This window comes from Rattus norvegicus, chromosome 1, assembly GCF_036323735.1.
Source record: "Rattus norvegicus strain BN/NHsdMcwi chromosome 1, GRCr8, whole genome shotgun sequence".
Classification (NCBI taxonomy): domain Eukaryota; kingdom Metazoa; phylum Chordata; class Mammalia; order Rodentia; family Muridae; genus Rattus; species Rattus norvegicus.
Window position 1 is genome coordinate 42002085 of NC_086019.1, and position 16367 is coordinate 42018451.

Below are 16367 nucleotides of genomic sequence, written 5' to 3' on the forward strand. Positions count from 1 at the left end.
TGAAGCAAAGAAGTGCAGGCTGACATGAACCGGATATATTTTTTCCAAAATGTTTTCTGCTGAGTGTTTAGAAATTAGCTTTTTAGATCTTTGATCCACTTTTAGTTGATTTTAATGTACGGTATAGCATGATCATCAAATTTTCTTTAACCACTTTCAGTTTGTAAAGTTCTCTGTACATCACATAAATGCTAGCTTAGAAAACAATTCTCTGCACACTACAGACAACACCAGCTCATTCATCTCTGGGCATCATAATCTGCTGTTCAGTTCTTGCACTAACAGTAGAGGAAACCATAGCTCAAAGGTCTCCGGGATCATCTAAAATTCCCTACTCCATGTGTGCAGCAGATCTGGGCTCATGTTCTAGCTCTGGTCAAGTGGTGAGATGTGTGTGTCTCTGTCCCCAACCTATGAAGAATGGTTAGAATCTCCCTCACTTAAACCTGTTCTATCTCTTTGCCATCTTTCTCCAGGTAGTCATGAGTTTGTATAGGAGCTTTAATAAGTACTAACGATGGTCTATTCACAGTGTGACTTCCTTAAACTATGATGTAGGTATACATTTTATTATTATTTATTTTTTTATTGCTTTTTTCCCTCCTACTTTCAGAGAGATGGGACCACATCACCACTACTACAGCGAGAAGGCCAGGAACAACTAGAGCACTGTCAAATCCTACGGGTAAGACAAGCTCTCAGAGGAAAAAAGGAAGGAAGGATTTTTCACATCAGCTACCTGTTTCAGTGGGTATCCTAGTTTGTGTTTCTATGGTGATAATTAAACACCACGATCAAAGCCAACATGGAAAAGAAAGGGTTTATTTTATTTGGCTTATGAATAAAATAAGGGTACCACCAGCATAGGGATGGTACCTTCCATGGTGTACCGTGTCCTTCCCACTGATTGATCACTGAGAAAATGCCTAACAGCCTGAGCTTATGGAGGTCTTTTCTTAAACACGGTTCCCTCCTTGCAGATGGCTCTACCTCATGCCGACATAAAAACTACCCAGTACAGCAGTGATTATCTCTTTTGTTCTGTGATCCCCAGAACTTGATGGATTTGACTTGGAAGACTCCTTGGATGATTGGAACGATCTAGATGGCCCCAAAACACCAAGTACAGGAGAAAGAGGAGGTAAGTTCTAGATGCTCAACATCGCAGGCCAGTGCTATAGCTCCTGGTATGGTTTGTCTTATACCTGCAGTGGCGTTCTGAGACGTACAGGGTACTGTAGATCTGGGCCAGATATGGGCCACGTCAAACTGTAGGAGAACCCCACAACGGTAATACTGATATATTTTGGTCTTGGGATTCTCCGCATTATTGGAAATCTCAATAACTATTGTCTGTGTGTGTCATATCTATATCTGTTTATCATCTATATATTTAATTTTTTTAAAAAATCAGTATTGTTCGTATAAAATGATAATACTAAACCAATACATATTAACATAAATAGCACATTGTATGAATCTGTGTGTCGAGAGAAAAACAACTTGTCAGAAAGTGGCATTATTTTATACTTCTTAAAAATTTCTAGAATGTCAGTCTTTCTAGGAGATACCTGGATTCTCATATTGAGATATGCAACCCACTTAAATACAATTAAATTCAAAAGGGTTTAAAACAGATATATAAATGAATGATACATTTTAAAAAGTGTTTAGTAACCTTTCCTCACTTAGTTCTCCTTTCATTACTTTTCTGGTTGCCCTGAACAAGGACCTAGCAAGCAAAGAGAAGAGGAAGTATTCTTTCAGCTTATCATTTTAGAAGCGATGAGGCTCCGATATGACTCTGCTGCTCGCTTTGTATCCACACACAGGAAGTGCAGAGACAGAGACAGGAAGTGGGCTAGTAAAACTCAGATGTCAACTTTCAGTGATGTATTTCCAAAAGCAGGCCTCAAGAGTCCCAGCACATGAGCCTATAGGGAAATTTCACGTTGGAATTACAACACCCGTTCAATGGACTTGTGCCCATTTGTAGTTTTCTAGCATTGCAGGTTAGTCTTTTAGAAAACCTCGTTCTCTTATGGTTTATAAAACTTCCGTGTAATGCTGCATGCTATAATAAAAAAATCTAACTTGCTGCTAACACCACCCATACCACTGGAAAAGAACCATGGTAGCTTATAAAGGCTTCGCTCGAAATCTTGTCGACAAGCACCATCAGTGGCTGTCCTGGACTGATCGATTCATTTCATTCAGTTGTAAGAAATGCTTCCCAAGTCATCCAGTTGGTACGACATTCATTCTGCCTGGCAAAAGTGGTCTCATGACACAAAACAGACAAAGCCAAGTAAGAGAAGGAACAGTGACGCCAGGGGCTTAGCAAATCACCCCCCTGTCCTCTGGAATACAGCAGGACGGCTTTAAGCACACTTTGCACACAGAGCATAAGACATTCAGGAAGATGTGTACTTAATTACTGAACTATGATTAATAATGATTCTGCTTCTCGTATTAGTCATCTGTGATTGTGTCGCAGATTGTGAGAAAGTTGAGACTTATTTTTGCAGAAAGGCATTAATCTCCTTGGTTCAGTTAAGAAGCAGAGTCTTCTATAGAGTCAGACCTCAGAGAGCTGCCATCCAGGCAGGGGGATGGCATCTCATCTGAACTTAATTATAGGATTGTATTTCTTCTCTCTGTGGTCGCACAAACGCTCAAGATGATTGGACGTTCTACAGAACATATACATCGGCAGTGAGCTGTCTGAGGGGTGGTTGAAATTTTGCCTACCCCCTTTCTTCCTTGTTCATTTCCCTCAACCTCCTTCCCTTCCTCCTCCTTCTCCCCTTCTCCATCGATCCTTAGTATGAGCACAAGGTGTGGTTCTGAGACCTTACATCTGCTGTGCCACTGAACCACACTCTCAGTTCCATGAAGAACACTCACATGTCATGGACAACTTTAACTAATCCAAATGTTTGCTGCTGAGATTTTTTTCTTTTGGCCACTGAAATGTGTGGTTTTTCTGTAGGTTGGTCAGACAAGGATCTTGAAGATATCTTGGGAGACGGGGAATACAAACCTGACAAGAATAAAGGTAGGAATGTTGCTTTGTCTGGCAACACATGGATTCTCCTTAAAATGCTAACCATCCAGCCGCCAGGCAAACATGTCACTCTCAGCCTCTGGCAAATCAGGCTTCGACATGTGCACTTGTCATGTGCAGTGGGCTCTCACTCTTGCGGGTGGGGGCTCATTTGTGAGCCATCCTGGGATGCTACCCATTTGCTCTGTTGCTCTTTAAGCCTGAGCTGGTGTCCCCACTACCTAGGTGCACCACGTAAGCCAGTTTTCCATGCAGTGCAAGGGTTTAAACTTAACATGGCACACATTTTAAAGAAGCCCCTAGCAAATCAGATGTTCACAAAATTCCTTTGGATTCCATTTCCCCTTCCCAGGGGAAACACTTCCCTCCTATTAGATCCCAGGAAGTGGAAACTCTCCTTGGGGTGTATCGTGTGAGCAAAGAAACTATTTTCAATTAAAAAGACAAAAAGTTGGGGGAGGGGAAGGGGAGGGAATGGGGGCTGATGTACAGGAAGGGGGCAAGGGGAATAACATCTGAAATGTAAGTAAAGAAATATATCTAATAAAAAATTAAAAAAAGAAAAATTAATACAAAAAGCAATTTATAAAAAAATTATCTAATGAAAAATTAAAAAAAAAAAAAGACAAAAAGTCGCACATCGTTCCTTGCTGGTGGGTCTGAGCCCCGAGGCCTGTTTATCAGTTGATAGAATCCATTCTTACCTTAAAGATCATGGGAGCTTTGCTACTTTGCAACAGAATTTCAAGGTAGCCATCCCTGAGGTTTAACTGTGTTTAAATGTGTAGGAAAATTAAACCACAGGATCAGACTGTCTAGAATTTTCAATCCAGTCTGACACACAAAACAAAACACAAAACAAAAACAACCAACTGAAAAAAAAAACAAACCAAAAGTCCTTAATATTAAAAAAATAATGTAGCACCGGTCAGAGTTTTAAAATGGTTCAGGAAGACTCCTACAGAATCTTCACCCAGCCTCCCCCAAGGAGCCTCCATTGTAGAACTATAGAGATGGTTGTTCTAAATCGGAAGTTCTTATCTGTGAAATAAAGTCACCTATTGAAGTTGTTATCTGTGAAATAAAGTCACCTATTGACATTTTGGAAATTATGTTAGATCTCATTGTTTGTGTGTGTGTGTGTGTGTGTGTGTGTGTGTGTATGCATGTGTGTGTATGTCTGTGTGTCTGTGTGTGTGTCTGTGTGTATCTATGTCTCTGTGTGTGCACCTATGTGAATGTGTGTCTGTGTGTGTGTGTGTGTGTGTCTATGTCTGTGTGTGTGCCTATGTGTGTGTGTGTATGTCTGTGTGTCTGTGTGAGTGTGTGCCTCTGTGTGTATCTATGTGCATGTGTGCCTGTGTGTGTATGTGTGTCTGTGTCTGTGTGTGTGTGTGTGTGTGTGTGAAATTTTATCACATGTGTAGATTTCAATAGCTCTTAACACAACCAGGGAGAGATTATCAGAAAATCTCTTCTGCATGCTGCCCCAAGAACAGTCATGTCCTTCCCAAGCCTCATGTTTGCAGTTTCCACAGCTGTTTGTGACTGAAACCTTTCTTCACACATCTGTCAGATGGGATCTTAAGCTTGGATGGGGTGAGATGTCTGAGGCTTGTGTGGTGAAGTTCATCCTGTTGGAACCCATAGGTGTCACATGCCACAGTTGTGACCTTTCAAATAATCACTTTTGACAAGATTTTGGAATGTTGTGACGTTTGAAACGCTTTGTTTATTATTCAATGTTATGATGGACAAATTGTAGCAGGGTCCAGAGAATTCAAGCTTTGAGTCCATCAAGACCCCTCTTTCCAAGTCCAGGCTGAAGTTGAGCATTTGCTTCATTCTTGCAAGCGCTGTGCCTTGCATATGGGAACAGTGTTCTGTTGCTTAAAATGGCCTGCAGTCATGTTTGTCCCCAGAAACACCTTTCCAGATAGTGTCATCTCGAGGAAAAAGCCATAAAAGCCTCTAAGTTAAACTTCCAGGGGTCAGGAGGACATGGAGCATTTAAAGGGTGACAATTGGTATTTCCAGATGGGGAGAGAAGGGCAGGGGTTACCTCTGTAAGTGTGCACGGGAATGAAAGCCTGAGTGACAGGCTGGGGGCTTCTCTTCATTAAATGTACTTGTTTTAGCAAGGAAGAGGTGTCCGGAAATTCTTTAATTGGGCTCACATTGGAGCTCATCTTGTAAAGAATAATTAATTGTTGGCTACGGTTACTCCCTCCGTCACCCATCACTGTAAGTGTCGGAAAAGAAGATCAAAGGGCGACACGGGAGCACGGGTGACATTCACAGACACCGTCCCTTCCACTGAAAACCAAGCTCATGATGGGGAGGGAAGGGGAAGCGTCACATAATTTCCATACATTATAAACTCAATTAGCAAACTTCCTCGACTCAAGTCTTTACAACGTAGCTTCAGTCGTTCTGGGGTGGATTTGTCAAGTAATATGTTATCCGTTGTGTATTTTTTCCTCAAGACAACATTGTTGACACACTGCGAGTGTGTACCTGAGTCCTCCAGCATTTCTTTTTTTTTTTTTTTAAAGTTAAAAATTCCTTAATTTTTTATTCCTGGTACCACTACCACAATTTACAGGGCAATATACCTGATGTAATGAAAAGAAAAAGAAAAAGACAAAGCTACAACAGATAAAAGACCTCAGGAATGTACATCTAATTGACACTACATTGCATTAATCGATAGCTGCACTTTTGCAAACTGTGGCTATGACAGTCCTGAACAAGGAGGGCTTCCTGTTTAAGCTGCAGTAACTTTTCTGACTATGGATCATCGTTCCTTCTGTGGCAGATTTTTACAGTTCCTCTAATGCATTTAGGACGACTGTCTCAAAGTAACCTGCAACTTTCCTGACAACTCCTCGCTCTCTCTCCTGCTAAGAACTGTAGCCGTTTGTTTGTTTTATTTTAAAACCTTCTGCTACCATATCCACCACTTCCACCTCCAGATCCATAGCCACCACCATAGGGACTGCCTGAGCTTCTTCCACCAAAACTGCCCCCCTTCATGGGTCCATAATTAGATTGTTGCTGTCCACTATAATTTCCAAAGTCATTATAGTTCCCACCACCACCATAGTTACCTCCACCAAAATTTCCTCCTTCATTGTAACCATCATATCCTCCTCCTCCACCACCATATCCACCACCTTGGTTTCCATATCCTGGTCCACCACCTCCATAACCTCCTCTACTACTGTAACCAGGACCACCACCATAGTTGCCACCATCACCTCCAAATCCATTATATCCACCATCACGACCTCCATAACTGCCTCTGCTGCCACCACCTCCACCACCATAGCCTCCTCTTCCACCAAAGTTTCCTCCACGCCCAAAGTTTCCTCCGCCACCACCAAAGTTTCCTCCACGTCCCATAAAGTTGCCAGATCCACCTCCACGACCTCTCTGTGATCCAGCAGACTGCATCTCTTGTTTAGAAAGGGCCTTTTTCACTTCACAATTATGCCCATTAATAGTGTGGTATTTCTGAACAATTTTATCAACTGTGTCATGATCATCAAAAGTTACAAAAGCAAATCCTCTCTTTTTCCCACTCTGCCTATCTTCCATAACTTCTATGGTTTCAATCTTGCCATACTTTTCAAAGTAGTCTCTCAGATAATATTCTTCTGTATCCTCTTTAATACCACCAACAAAAATCTTCTTCACCGTTAAATGGGCACCAGGCTTTAGAGAATCCTCTCTAGAAACAGCTCTCTTTGGTTCCACCACACGTCCATCAACCTTGTGTGGCCGAGCACACATTGCAGCATCCACCTCTTCGACACAAGAGTAGGTCACAAAACCAAAGCCTCTGGAACGTTTTGTTTGAGGATCTCTCATTACCACACAGTCTGTAAGTGTGCCCCATTTCTCAAAATGTTCTCTTAAGCTGTCATCTGTTGTTTCAAAGCTCAGACCACCAATAAACAGCTTCCTCAGCTGCTCTAGTTCCTTTGGATCATGGCCCTCCTCCCCCCCGGCGGCGGCGGCGACGGCCGGAGTCAGGCTGGGGGCGACCTGGCGGCGGTTTTACCTCCATTTTGAGACCGGACTCGCCTCTTCCAACTCGAGTTCAATATGGGACCGAGAGGAAGAGGCGGGGCTAGTAACCACGTGATGTTCTATCCACGCGCCGCCCGCCCATCGGGGCGGGGTCACGCCCCTCCAGCATTTCTTGAAGTGAGTGGCTTGCAAACCCTCTGTTCTTCCTCCTCTGAATTTTCAGGACTCACACTGTTGCCATTTTTTGCAAATGGCCTTGTTCTTTTGTTAGTGTGGATTAGAGAAGGTCCAAAGAGGTTTCTTTGGAGTTGTTTCCACAATATTTCTGGCTTTAACGTGGGGAAATACTGTTCCATGGTGAGGAGACATATCGGACACCCACAGTCGCTCCAACAGATCAGGGAGTGCAGCATGAACATAGGGAAGTTGTTGAGCTGCTCTTCATGTATAACATTGCGTGTTTTGATGTAGATAACAGCGCATTACCTACAGAATACTCTCAGTTTTGTGGTATGAAATGGATGAACATGGCTGTGAGAGATTTTGCAACTGCAGGAATACTATATTCCCTGGTCGTTAACCCAGATGGTACATTTTGGAGTAATTTTTCTGTTTGATCTTATTTAGCAATTATAAGGTTGTTTTTGCCGCAGTATTTTCTCTATTACTTTTTTTTAGTAATTATAAGTTTTTTACAGCAATATTTTCCCCCTTTTTATTACTTTTTTTCTGTTCTTATTACTTTTTTTCTCAGCAGGATTTTGTTTTACAGCCCCAGCTTGCCTGGATGTCACAGGTTTTTGACTTAGCTCTCTAGGTTAAAGGGTGGCGCCACCTGGCGTAGCTTTATTTATTGACTTTAAAAACATCATAACTCTCTTGCTATTTTTTGAGACAATAAGAGCACATTTTAAAAATAGTTAGAAGCCCTTGCTGTTTCTTGCTGGAAGCCTGGGACACTCACAACATCCCCAGCAGTTGTCGACATAATCACTCCACCATCCCATGATTCTCTGTGTCCTTGATAACCAGATGTGTCAGGCACTCTATGGGAGGCACAACCTAGGTGGCCCTCAGAGAGGGGCAGACTCCTGCCTCATGTCCCTGCCTCTCCCAGGAAGTGGCTCCACAAGACTCGAGGCTGACGTGTGTGTGTGTGTGTGTGTGTGTGTGTGTGTGTGTGTGTGTGTGTCTGTGTGTGTGTCTGTGTGTGTGTGTGTGTGTGTGTGCATTGTCGTCTTTGTTTCTGAGCTGCTGAAAGTCTGACACTTCTGTTAACAGCAGAGCTTACTCATAATTTCTTAACCCATTGTCTTTCCCTATAAGAATAATAGATAATTAATAATTAATAGTAACATTAATAAAGGAAAGATGTTTATTTACCTCCAAGTTCTGGGAGCCGGGTGACCAAGATGGGTGGCTATATCTGGTGAAGGACTCACGTTGCAGCCTAACATGGCAGAAAAACAAAAGGGTAAATGGGCACAGACCCATAAGGCAACACAGCCTGCTCTTGTGGCACCGAACAGAAGCATCACGGTTTTTACCCCAAGGTTCTGTGGGGACAAGATTTATTCAAACCACAGAGCACAACTTCCTCACTGAAGTAATTCCTCTTATTCTATGTGGCCCATCCAAGTAAAGGTGGTTGCTATAGCGACAAGGTCCCTGTAGCCTCAATCGGGCAAGCATCATAGTTTTGTAATCTTTGCAAATTCAATCAGAACAGGGGATTTGTCCTGGTCACAGTTTCATGTCTTTGAATATATGTGTTTTTAGAAAGTCCGTATACATCGTGATCTCATGTTCATGCCCTTGACCAAGTTTCTCCTCATCGTTCTATAATAATTCATATCACCGAGCCCTTTTCCATATATTACCAAACATTTTACTTCCCTAATTTTCAGTGGATGGACTGCCAGACCGAAGGCTTCATGAAAGAACTGTGCTGCTGTGAACGCTTGTATATGGGCGTATAGAAGATTTCACACAGTCATAGTTTTTAACTGTCTTGAGTACTTGTGGGCATTGGCATCCGCTCAGCATCTGCTAGGGCCTCTGTGCTGGGTCCAGACATGGCTTTGTTTAACTTGTGGGTGCCCCTTTAATACCCGAACAATATATTATATATTGTTTCTTTACTAATCTCACTGCACTTGCGCAAAATTCTCCTCCTGAGACTTAACCAGAGAACACAGTCTCTGCTGGGCTTTTCTGAGACGTCCTTTGACTGTGCAATGAATCTGAGTCTTCACCTTAGCCTCAGGCAGACTCTTCAGACAGGGGCAAAAAGCAGCCACATTCTTCACCAAAACACCACAAAAACAATCTCCAGGCCACACACTGAAATTATTCTCCCTGAAGCCTGTGCCAGGTCTATGCAGTTAAAATCACTCACAGCCACAAAGTCTTCCTGCCAGGATAGCTCATTGGGCCCCACTCAAACCATTTCGTGGCTTTCCAAATCCGAAGTCCCAAAATTCACATTCTTCCAAATAAAGTATGGTGAGGCGTATCAGTAATACCCAGGCCTTGGTATCAACTTCTGACTTACTTAGGGTTTTACTGCTGCGGACAGACAGCATGACCGAGGCAGCTCTCACAGGGACAACATGTGACTGGGGCTGGCTTACAGGGTCAGAAGTTCATTCCATCATCATCATGGCAGGAGCAGGGCAGTGTCCAGGCAGGATGGTGCAGGAGGAGGTGAGAGTTCTCCATCCTCATCTGAAGGCTGCTAGCAGAGCACTGAGAGACAACCCACACCCACAGGGCTATGCCCACCCCAGCAGGGCCAAACCCTCTCCAGCAGGGCCAAACCCACTCCAGCCAGGGTCACACCCACTCCAGCCAGGGACACACCCATTCCAGCAGGGCCACAGCCACACCCACTTATTTCTGGCTCTTATTTCCTTTAAGTACGATATCTGGGACCGTTTGGTGGAACACCATCTAACTCCTTCCCTCTATATCTATTGTCTGTCCTTGGTGCTCCAAGCTGTCCATGTATGTCAGTTTATGGCTGGGTTTTGCTTCTAGTTGCTTGAATGTTTTGTGTTTCATGTTTAAAAGAAAAACATGGTTAAAACTTTAAATGCTGGTTGATTCCTCCCTTGATTTAGTTTTAAGTCCTTTCAAGAAAGGAACAAATAAATAAAAAGCAGTTTAAATTGACCTTTGGAGACCTGCATCATAGATAACTGGTTATCTCTGGTGTCACAGTCATGCTTGTCTCTGACTGGATCTGGCATCAATGGAGGAATGTAGCTGGGAGTCTAGGTCTGTCCACTGGGGAAGCTCCCCAGGGGGCTGGCTAAATGTTTACACTAGCTGATCTTAAAGGTGCCAGCAGCTTCAAAGCTTCTATGGTAATGGAGCTGTTAGCTGTCTCTCTTAGAGAAATCTTTGACTGTGATTATTGGATTCAACAGGTAACAAGGTGCTTCTTTTAAAATGACAGCTAGAAAAAGTAAAAATGATGTTTGATCTAAATACTAAAGATATGTGTTGTCACTTCATTTTTTTCTGTTTGGTTTTAAATGTATAATGCGCTCTACATGTCTTGGCTATAGGTGACTGGCTTTTAAGTTATTGGGTATGGTTAAAAATTTGTAACATTGGTAACAGAAAGTTGGCTTAAAACTGGAGTCATTCTAGACAACACGTGGCATGAGCCAACATAGGGAAACAGGTCTAGATTGGGATCATATTTTAATATAACTCTTATCATGGAAACAAGACTTATAAAAGAATTTAGGACAATGTCTCTTTGGTGAGGTATTAGAGCCTGCACCATTGCTCGTTCATATGCAAGACTTGGCAGTCATACTTTATAGCTCGAGGAATGGACTTGGAGTTTTGGAGAGACTGGATTTTAGAGAATAGATTGTTTGTTGGAGGGTGAGTTCTGCTTTCCAAAGTTATGGCTGTGCTCTTGTGTTACAAGGGAAACTTAAAGATTGTGGTTAATGATTGCCAGTGTTACATTGACTACTGTTTACAGTTCGATCACAGAGAGACACAGGATTCTAACTCACACATATTTGTGATTAAGGAAAAATCAAACAGGTGGAGATTTTTACAAAGGGTTGATGAGACTATGGAACTTATAAGAACACTACAGCCTGGTTGCTTACTCCAACTGCTATTTCAAGAAATACATATAGAATTATTATAGGTTTTAGAGATTGTTTTTATGCTGTTTCTTTGCACTCTGGGGTTGTTATGAAATATTGCATTATTGTGTTCTCTTGGGTGTTGTTTGCCTTGACCATACATTTGTATGACTTTTTGAAAGAAAAGTGTATCCACTCTTATTTATTTTGATGAATTGTTCTTTGGCTGACTTTTGTCTGTGGTCCCTCTGCATGCAGTTCCCTCAGTGGCCAGCAGACGCCACTAGATACCCTCTTACAGATGATGGTTAAGCACACTATAGGTCCTCTGAGTGAGCAGCAGATTTTGCATTGGGTTCTGTTGTTTATGACCTGGAGTTTGCCTCTTCCCTATGTTTATCTCTGGTGTTAACTGTCATTCATGTCTCTGACTGGATCCAGCCTGACTGGAGGAATGTAGAGCTCTGTGAGCTGGGTGACAGCTGGTCTCCTGGGAGTCAGGTAGTACTGTCTCTGTTTATTGTGGGCCTCCTGTGTCTCTGGTTAGAGCAGGCCTCCAGGGTCCCTGGAGTACAAACCCACAGGCCACAGAGAATTTTGAGAGAGTCTGTCCTATTATTTTCTATCTTCCCTTCACATTTCCTACATCTTTAATAGAGTACAGAGTTGGCAACTATGAATTATATTTCCTAGGTGTCTCTCAAACCAAGAGTTTGCATGTGACTAAGTTCTAGCCAGAAACATGAACAGAGTCCATAGGCAAAATGTCTGCCATTTTCTTCTTTTATGTTTACCCTCCCTAGTACTGAGGATCAAATTCCTATATTCTCAAAGATAGTTGCTTTATTCAATATCAAGAATGTATGTGTAAACTGTCAACATCTGGTGTTGGGAATTCTCTTATTTTGTCCCCAAAAAGCCTCACTTCTAGACCTGAGTGCCCCTGAGGGCTTCAACTGATAATAAAGAGTTGCCATAGCCAATGGCTGAGCAGAAAGATAAACAGGTCAAGGGATTGGGAGAGAGGAGAGGATGAAGAGAGTCACCATGATCCAGAGTTAGAAGGATCAGATTTAAGAGCTACGGGAGAGAAAGCATCCTATGATGTTGGTAGAAGGGAACTGGACCCTATTGGGGGAGTGGGGTGTTTCCCAGAAGGTAACAGGGCAGCAAAGATAAAACATAGATTTAAAAGGTGTTAAACCTGGGATGCTGGGTAGAAGGGAGATGTATGGTAGCTGTGAGGAGAATTAGAAATGTGTCTTTCATTCTCGAAACCAGAGAACACTTGGGCAGGTGCCATGACTGTACTAAGGAGCCAAAGTTGTTTAATTAATTCACTGCTATAGTCTGGTACATTGAAGTCCCAAGTGAGGGTCGCATTAACCTGGACAAGAGTTACACAGCCCAGTCAGCCAATGCACAGTTTATTCAGTTTCAACTTCTTTTAAAGGCAAAGCAGGATAAAAGTTTCCCACCGTTTCTAGTTCTCACCAGCTGCTATTTCTCTAGCAATAGCACATACTGGATCAAAGTGACCCAAACCTCCTTGCAGAATCTGTCAGCAGTCCAACTCTTAGACGTGTTAGAGGTGCTGCTGTCTAATTAAGGTATAAACAAAGTTACTTTCTCATGAGAAAATGACCATGAAGTCCACGTCCTCAGATTCCCAGCTTATTTGGGAGACAGAGCACCAGGATCCTCTGCTTGAGGAATTGCCTCCTCTGTATCTCAGTGTGCTGAGAGTGGCCGAGCCATCCTAGGGTGCCCTGCAGCTGGCAAGCTAGGAGCAGTCGCCTCATGACATTTCTCTAAATTAAAGAAAAATAGTGTCAACCCTAATCCCTAGAGAATGGCTAAGCAGACAGAGGGACCTGTGGCCCTGAATAGCCAGAGAAATGCTGCCCTCTGTGGATTGGCTATCACAGGCAAGGGAAAACTCTCAATATTTGCACCAGATCCAGTCTTTTCCAATAGTTTGGCCTGTGTCCTAATTAACTTAAAAACACTTAATAATTTTACTATTAATAATTTATTCCACATTTCAGCTACATAATTCAGACTGTGCCTAAAATGGGAAAAATGAAATTAAGTAAATTCTTAGTAATCTCAGATGTAAGAATCAGGGACTTTAGAGAATTGTAGAGCCTTTGTTGTATAACTAAACCTTCAAGAAGTTCCTCTTAAACCTTGAGTGTAACCAAGCAAGACTGAGCCAGAAAGCAACATTCTGGTTCACTTTTATACTAGACTCAAGGACAATCATATAGAATACACACATCAATCACAGACATTTTCTTTTGTCCTCTCCTGCTTACATGGAAAGCAATGGAGCCAGAAACTCAGATGATAAACTTCAGTCCAAACACAAGAAGCCAATTAAAATAACAACAACAATAAAGAAACCTGGTTTGATGGCACACACTTTTGCTGGGGGAACACAGACTCCATATCCCTAGCCAGTCAGCCAGGCTGACCTGTCCTATTCCTAGTCAAATGAAAACTCCCATTTTATAAAATCTGGTGGATGGCACCTGAAGAGTAAACCCCAAGGTTGTCCTCTGGCCTGCACACATGCAAGCTCACATATGCAGAGCCACAGGACCAAACTAGCCTGTAAAAGGTTTATCATGAGCCAGGAAGATAGCTCAATGGATAAAGGTTCTTGTGTGGCCAAGCCTGACATAATCAGTTCAATACCTGGGACCTACTCAGAAACCTGACTCCTACCAGATGGCCCTGACCTCCATGCTTTGTGGTTTGGTCTGTTGCTCTGTATTGTAATGCTAACTGTAGGCCTCCACGGCCTGATTGTCCCAGAGACAAGAGAGTCCACATGTAGACCCAAGTGATGTAAACTTGTGTCCCCAAATTATTTCTGATAGACGAAGAAGGATCCCAACAGTCAACAGCTGGGCACAGGGAGGGTTTAGCATCCCAGGACTTGAGGCATCCAAGAAGAACCATGAGGAATAAAGAAGGTGAAGGGAGGAGGAAGACACCATGGGTCAGGTGGGTTGGCTAATTGGAGTTAAGAGCAGCCCAGATGAAGCACAGCAAATTATATAGTGGGATTATTAGCTGGGAAACAGACATAACAGCCAGAGGATCCATATCTGCCCAGCTCCTGTGCTGATTAAGGCTTAATGTAAATATAAAGCTTGTGGGTGTCTTTTATCTGGGAACTAAGTGGTCAGAGGCAGGGGAGAAAACCTGGGTTGGGATTAAATAATTTCTACAACATCTACCCTCACAACTCCTGCCCCTCTACACACACACACACACACACACACACACACACACACACACACACAAAATAAGTATAATTTTAAAAAGGGGGATAAGGAACTTGTCATCAACCATGGGGATCCAAGTTCTATCACTAAAACCCATGTGGTAGTTGGATGACATCCTCACTCATTGTCCTCTGACCTCCATATATGCACACTAAGACATATAGGCATATGCACACAGAATATGATAATGTATCAATTAACGGATTAATAAATTAATTAAAGGTTTTTCAAATCATCTGTTTTTGGCCCCCGCTCACTTCTGTTTGGTTCGTTTCCCCACATCTGCCTCTCCTTCTCACATGCCTTTCATGCTTGCATGTGTGTTTCTCCTCTCTTAGTGTCCATGTTTAACTCTATATTCACTTGTTTATAAACTACAGATCTGGTGGCTAGACACATGGTTTCCTGGTTAAAAGAACTTGCTGTGCGATCATAAGGCTTGGAGTCCAAATCCCATCATCCTGCAAACACCAGCCACTACATCTGCCAGGAATCAGACAACATCCTCTTGGGCAGAAATAATGAAATACTGCCAGTAATTTGGAGGAACACACACTTACAAATATATGGCAAAAATGCAAAAGTTGTCCTTTTAAAATGTAGCTCACAAAAGTGTTAGGACCTGGGTTATGAATCAAAGGGAAGTAAAAATTCTGGTTCCTTTTATACCATGTGAGCCAATCAAGTACTGTTATCTCTACAAACCTGTTCCTTTGTCCTTACGCCAAATTTAAATAGTGCTTTGGGATATTAAATGGGAAACCACTTAGCAAAGAGTCCTGGAGCATAGTCCATACTATGGAATTCACCAATTATTATTAAGTTTTAGAACAAATGTTAAAAAACAAGTAGGGTTTCATGTTCATTTTTAAGTGTCAGGCACAAGGCTTACAATCCTATGACACAAGGTTGAGAGTGATATATAAAAGGAATTACAAAACACCATTTGCCAAGGACAAATGCTAAGTAAAAATATGCTCCAACTTGAGAACCAAAATACAACATGTAGGAAAGCTCCTTGTACAAAATGGTAGAAAACATCACACTAAAGATAATAAGACACCTCTCCTTCCTGAACACAAAAGAAACAGAATTGCCTGAGATCTTCTTGGGTTTTCCTGTCTGGATAAAGGAAGCCCCAGTAAGTTCTTTCGTCACCACAATCGTATTTCCAGTAGAACATCAAAGCAAAACCTAGGAAAGCCATCTGTAGCTTTCCCATTCTCAGCAATTCATTTTTATTTCATTCTAGACTTACCGATAAACTACTTCGAAAGGCAAACAAGTTTTGGTAGGCAGCAAAATTTCACTCAAAAAATAAATAAAAATGAATTCTATTTTATCTTTTGACAACAATGAAAAGTGTCAGAGAACAAGAAATGGTAGCACACCTTTAATCCCAGCACTCTGGAGACAGAGGTAGGTGGGCAGATCACTTGACTTTCAAACCAGGCTGATCTATAGGTTACTCAGGAAAAGTTTGTGCATCACTGAAAAATCCAGCCTCCAAGAAAAGGAGAAAGAGAGAGAGAGAGAGAGAGAGAGAGAGAGAGAGAGAGAGAGAGAGAGAGAGAGAGAGAGGAAGAACCAATTTATTTAAAATGTTTGGATTATATGTTTATATGTTTCTTTGCTTGGGGACTGGAGTGCAGAGGGTTTTCTAGCAAAATAAAGCAAGCAGAATTTACTTATGAACCCTGCAGGCTCATTTCCCACAGCAGTTCTATCCACCCCACTGCTAAACTCTGCAGAGCATGGACGGAGTGGGTATGAAACTTCTCTAGTTTTCCTTCAAGCTGTAAACTGCAGGCCAGTATCATCCTCAATGCTGCCTCCCAAAGTGGCATCTTCATC

At 42.3% G+C, this 16367-nt stretch overlaps 1 protein-coding gene and 1 pseudogene across 1 annotated transcript in view; one reads left to right on the top strand and one right to left on the bottom strand.

Moving 5' to 3' along the window:
* Positions 1 to 7196, top strand: part of Cd99l3 (CD99 molecule like 3) — a 287298-nt gene extending 280102 nt beyond the window's left edge. Inside the window, exons 5-7 of the mRNA XM_039095378.2 lie at positions 614 to 685; positions 1055 to 1141; positions 2993 to 7196. Of these exons, the coding sequence (XP_038951306.1) occupies positions 614 to 685; positions 1055 to 1141; positions 2993 to 3483 (650 nt within the window). The 3' untranslated portion in view covers positions 3484 to 7196. The remainder of the gene's footprint in view (positions 1 to 613; positions 686 to 1054; positions 1142 to 2992) is intronic.
* Hnrnpa1-ps47 (heterogeneous nuclear ribonucleoprotein A1, pseudogene 47) lies at positions 5600 to 7154 on the bottom strand (annotated as a pseudogene).
* Positions 7197 to 16367: the final 9171 nt, after the last annotated feature.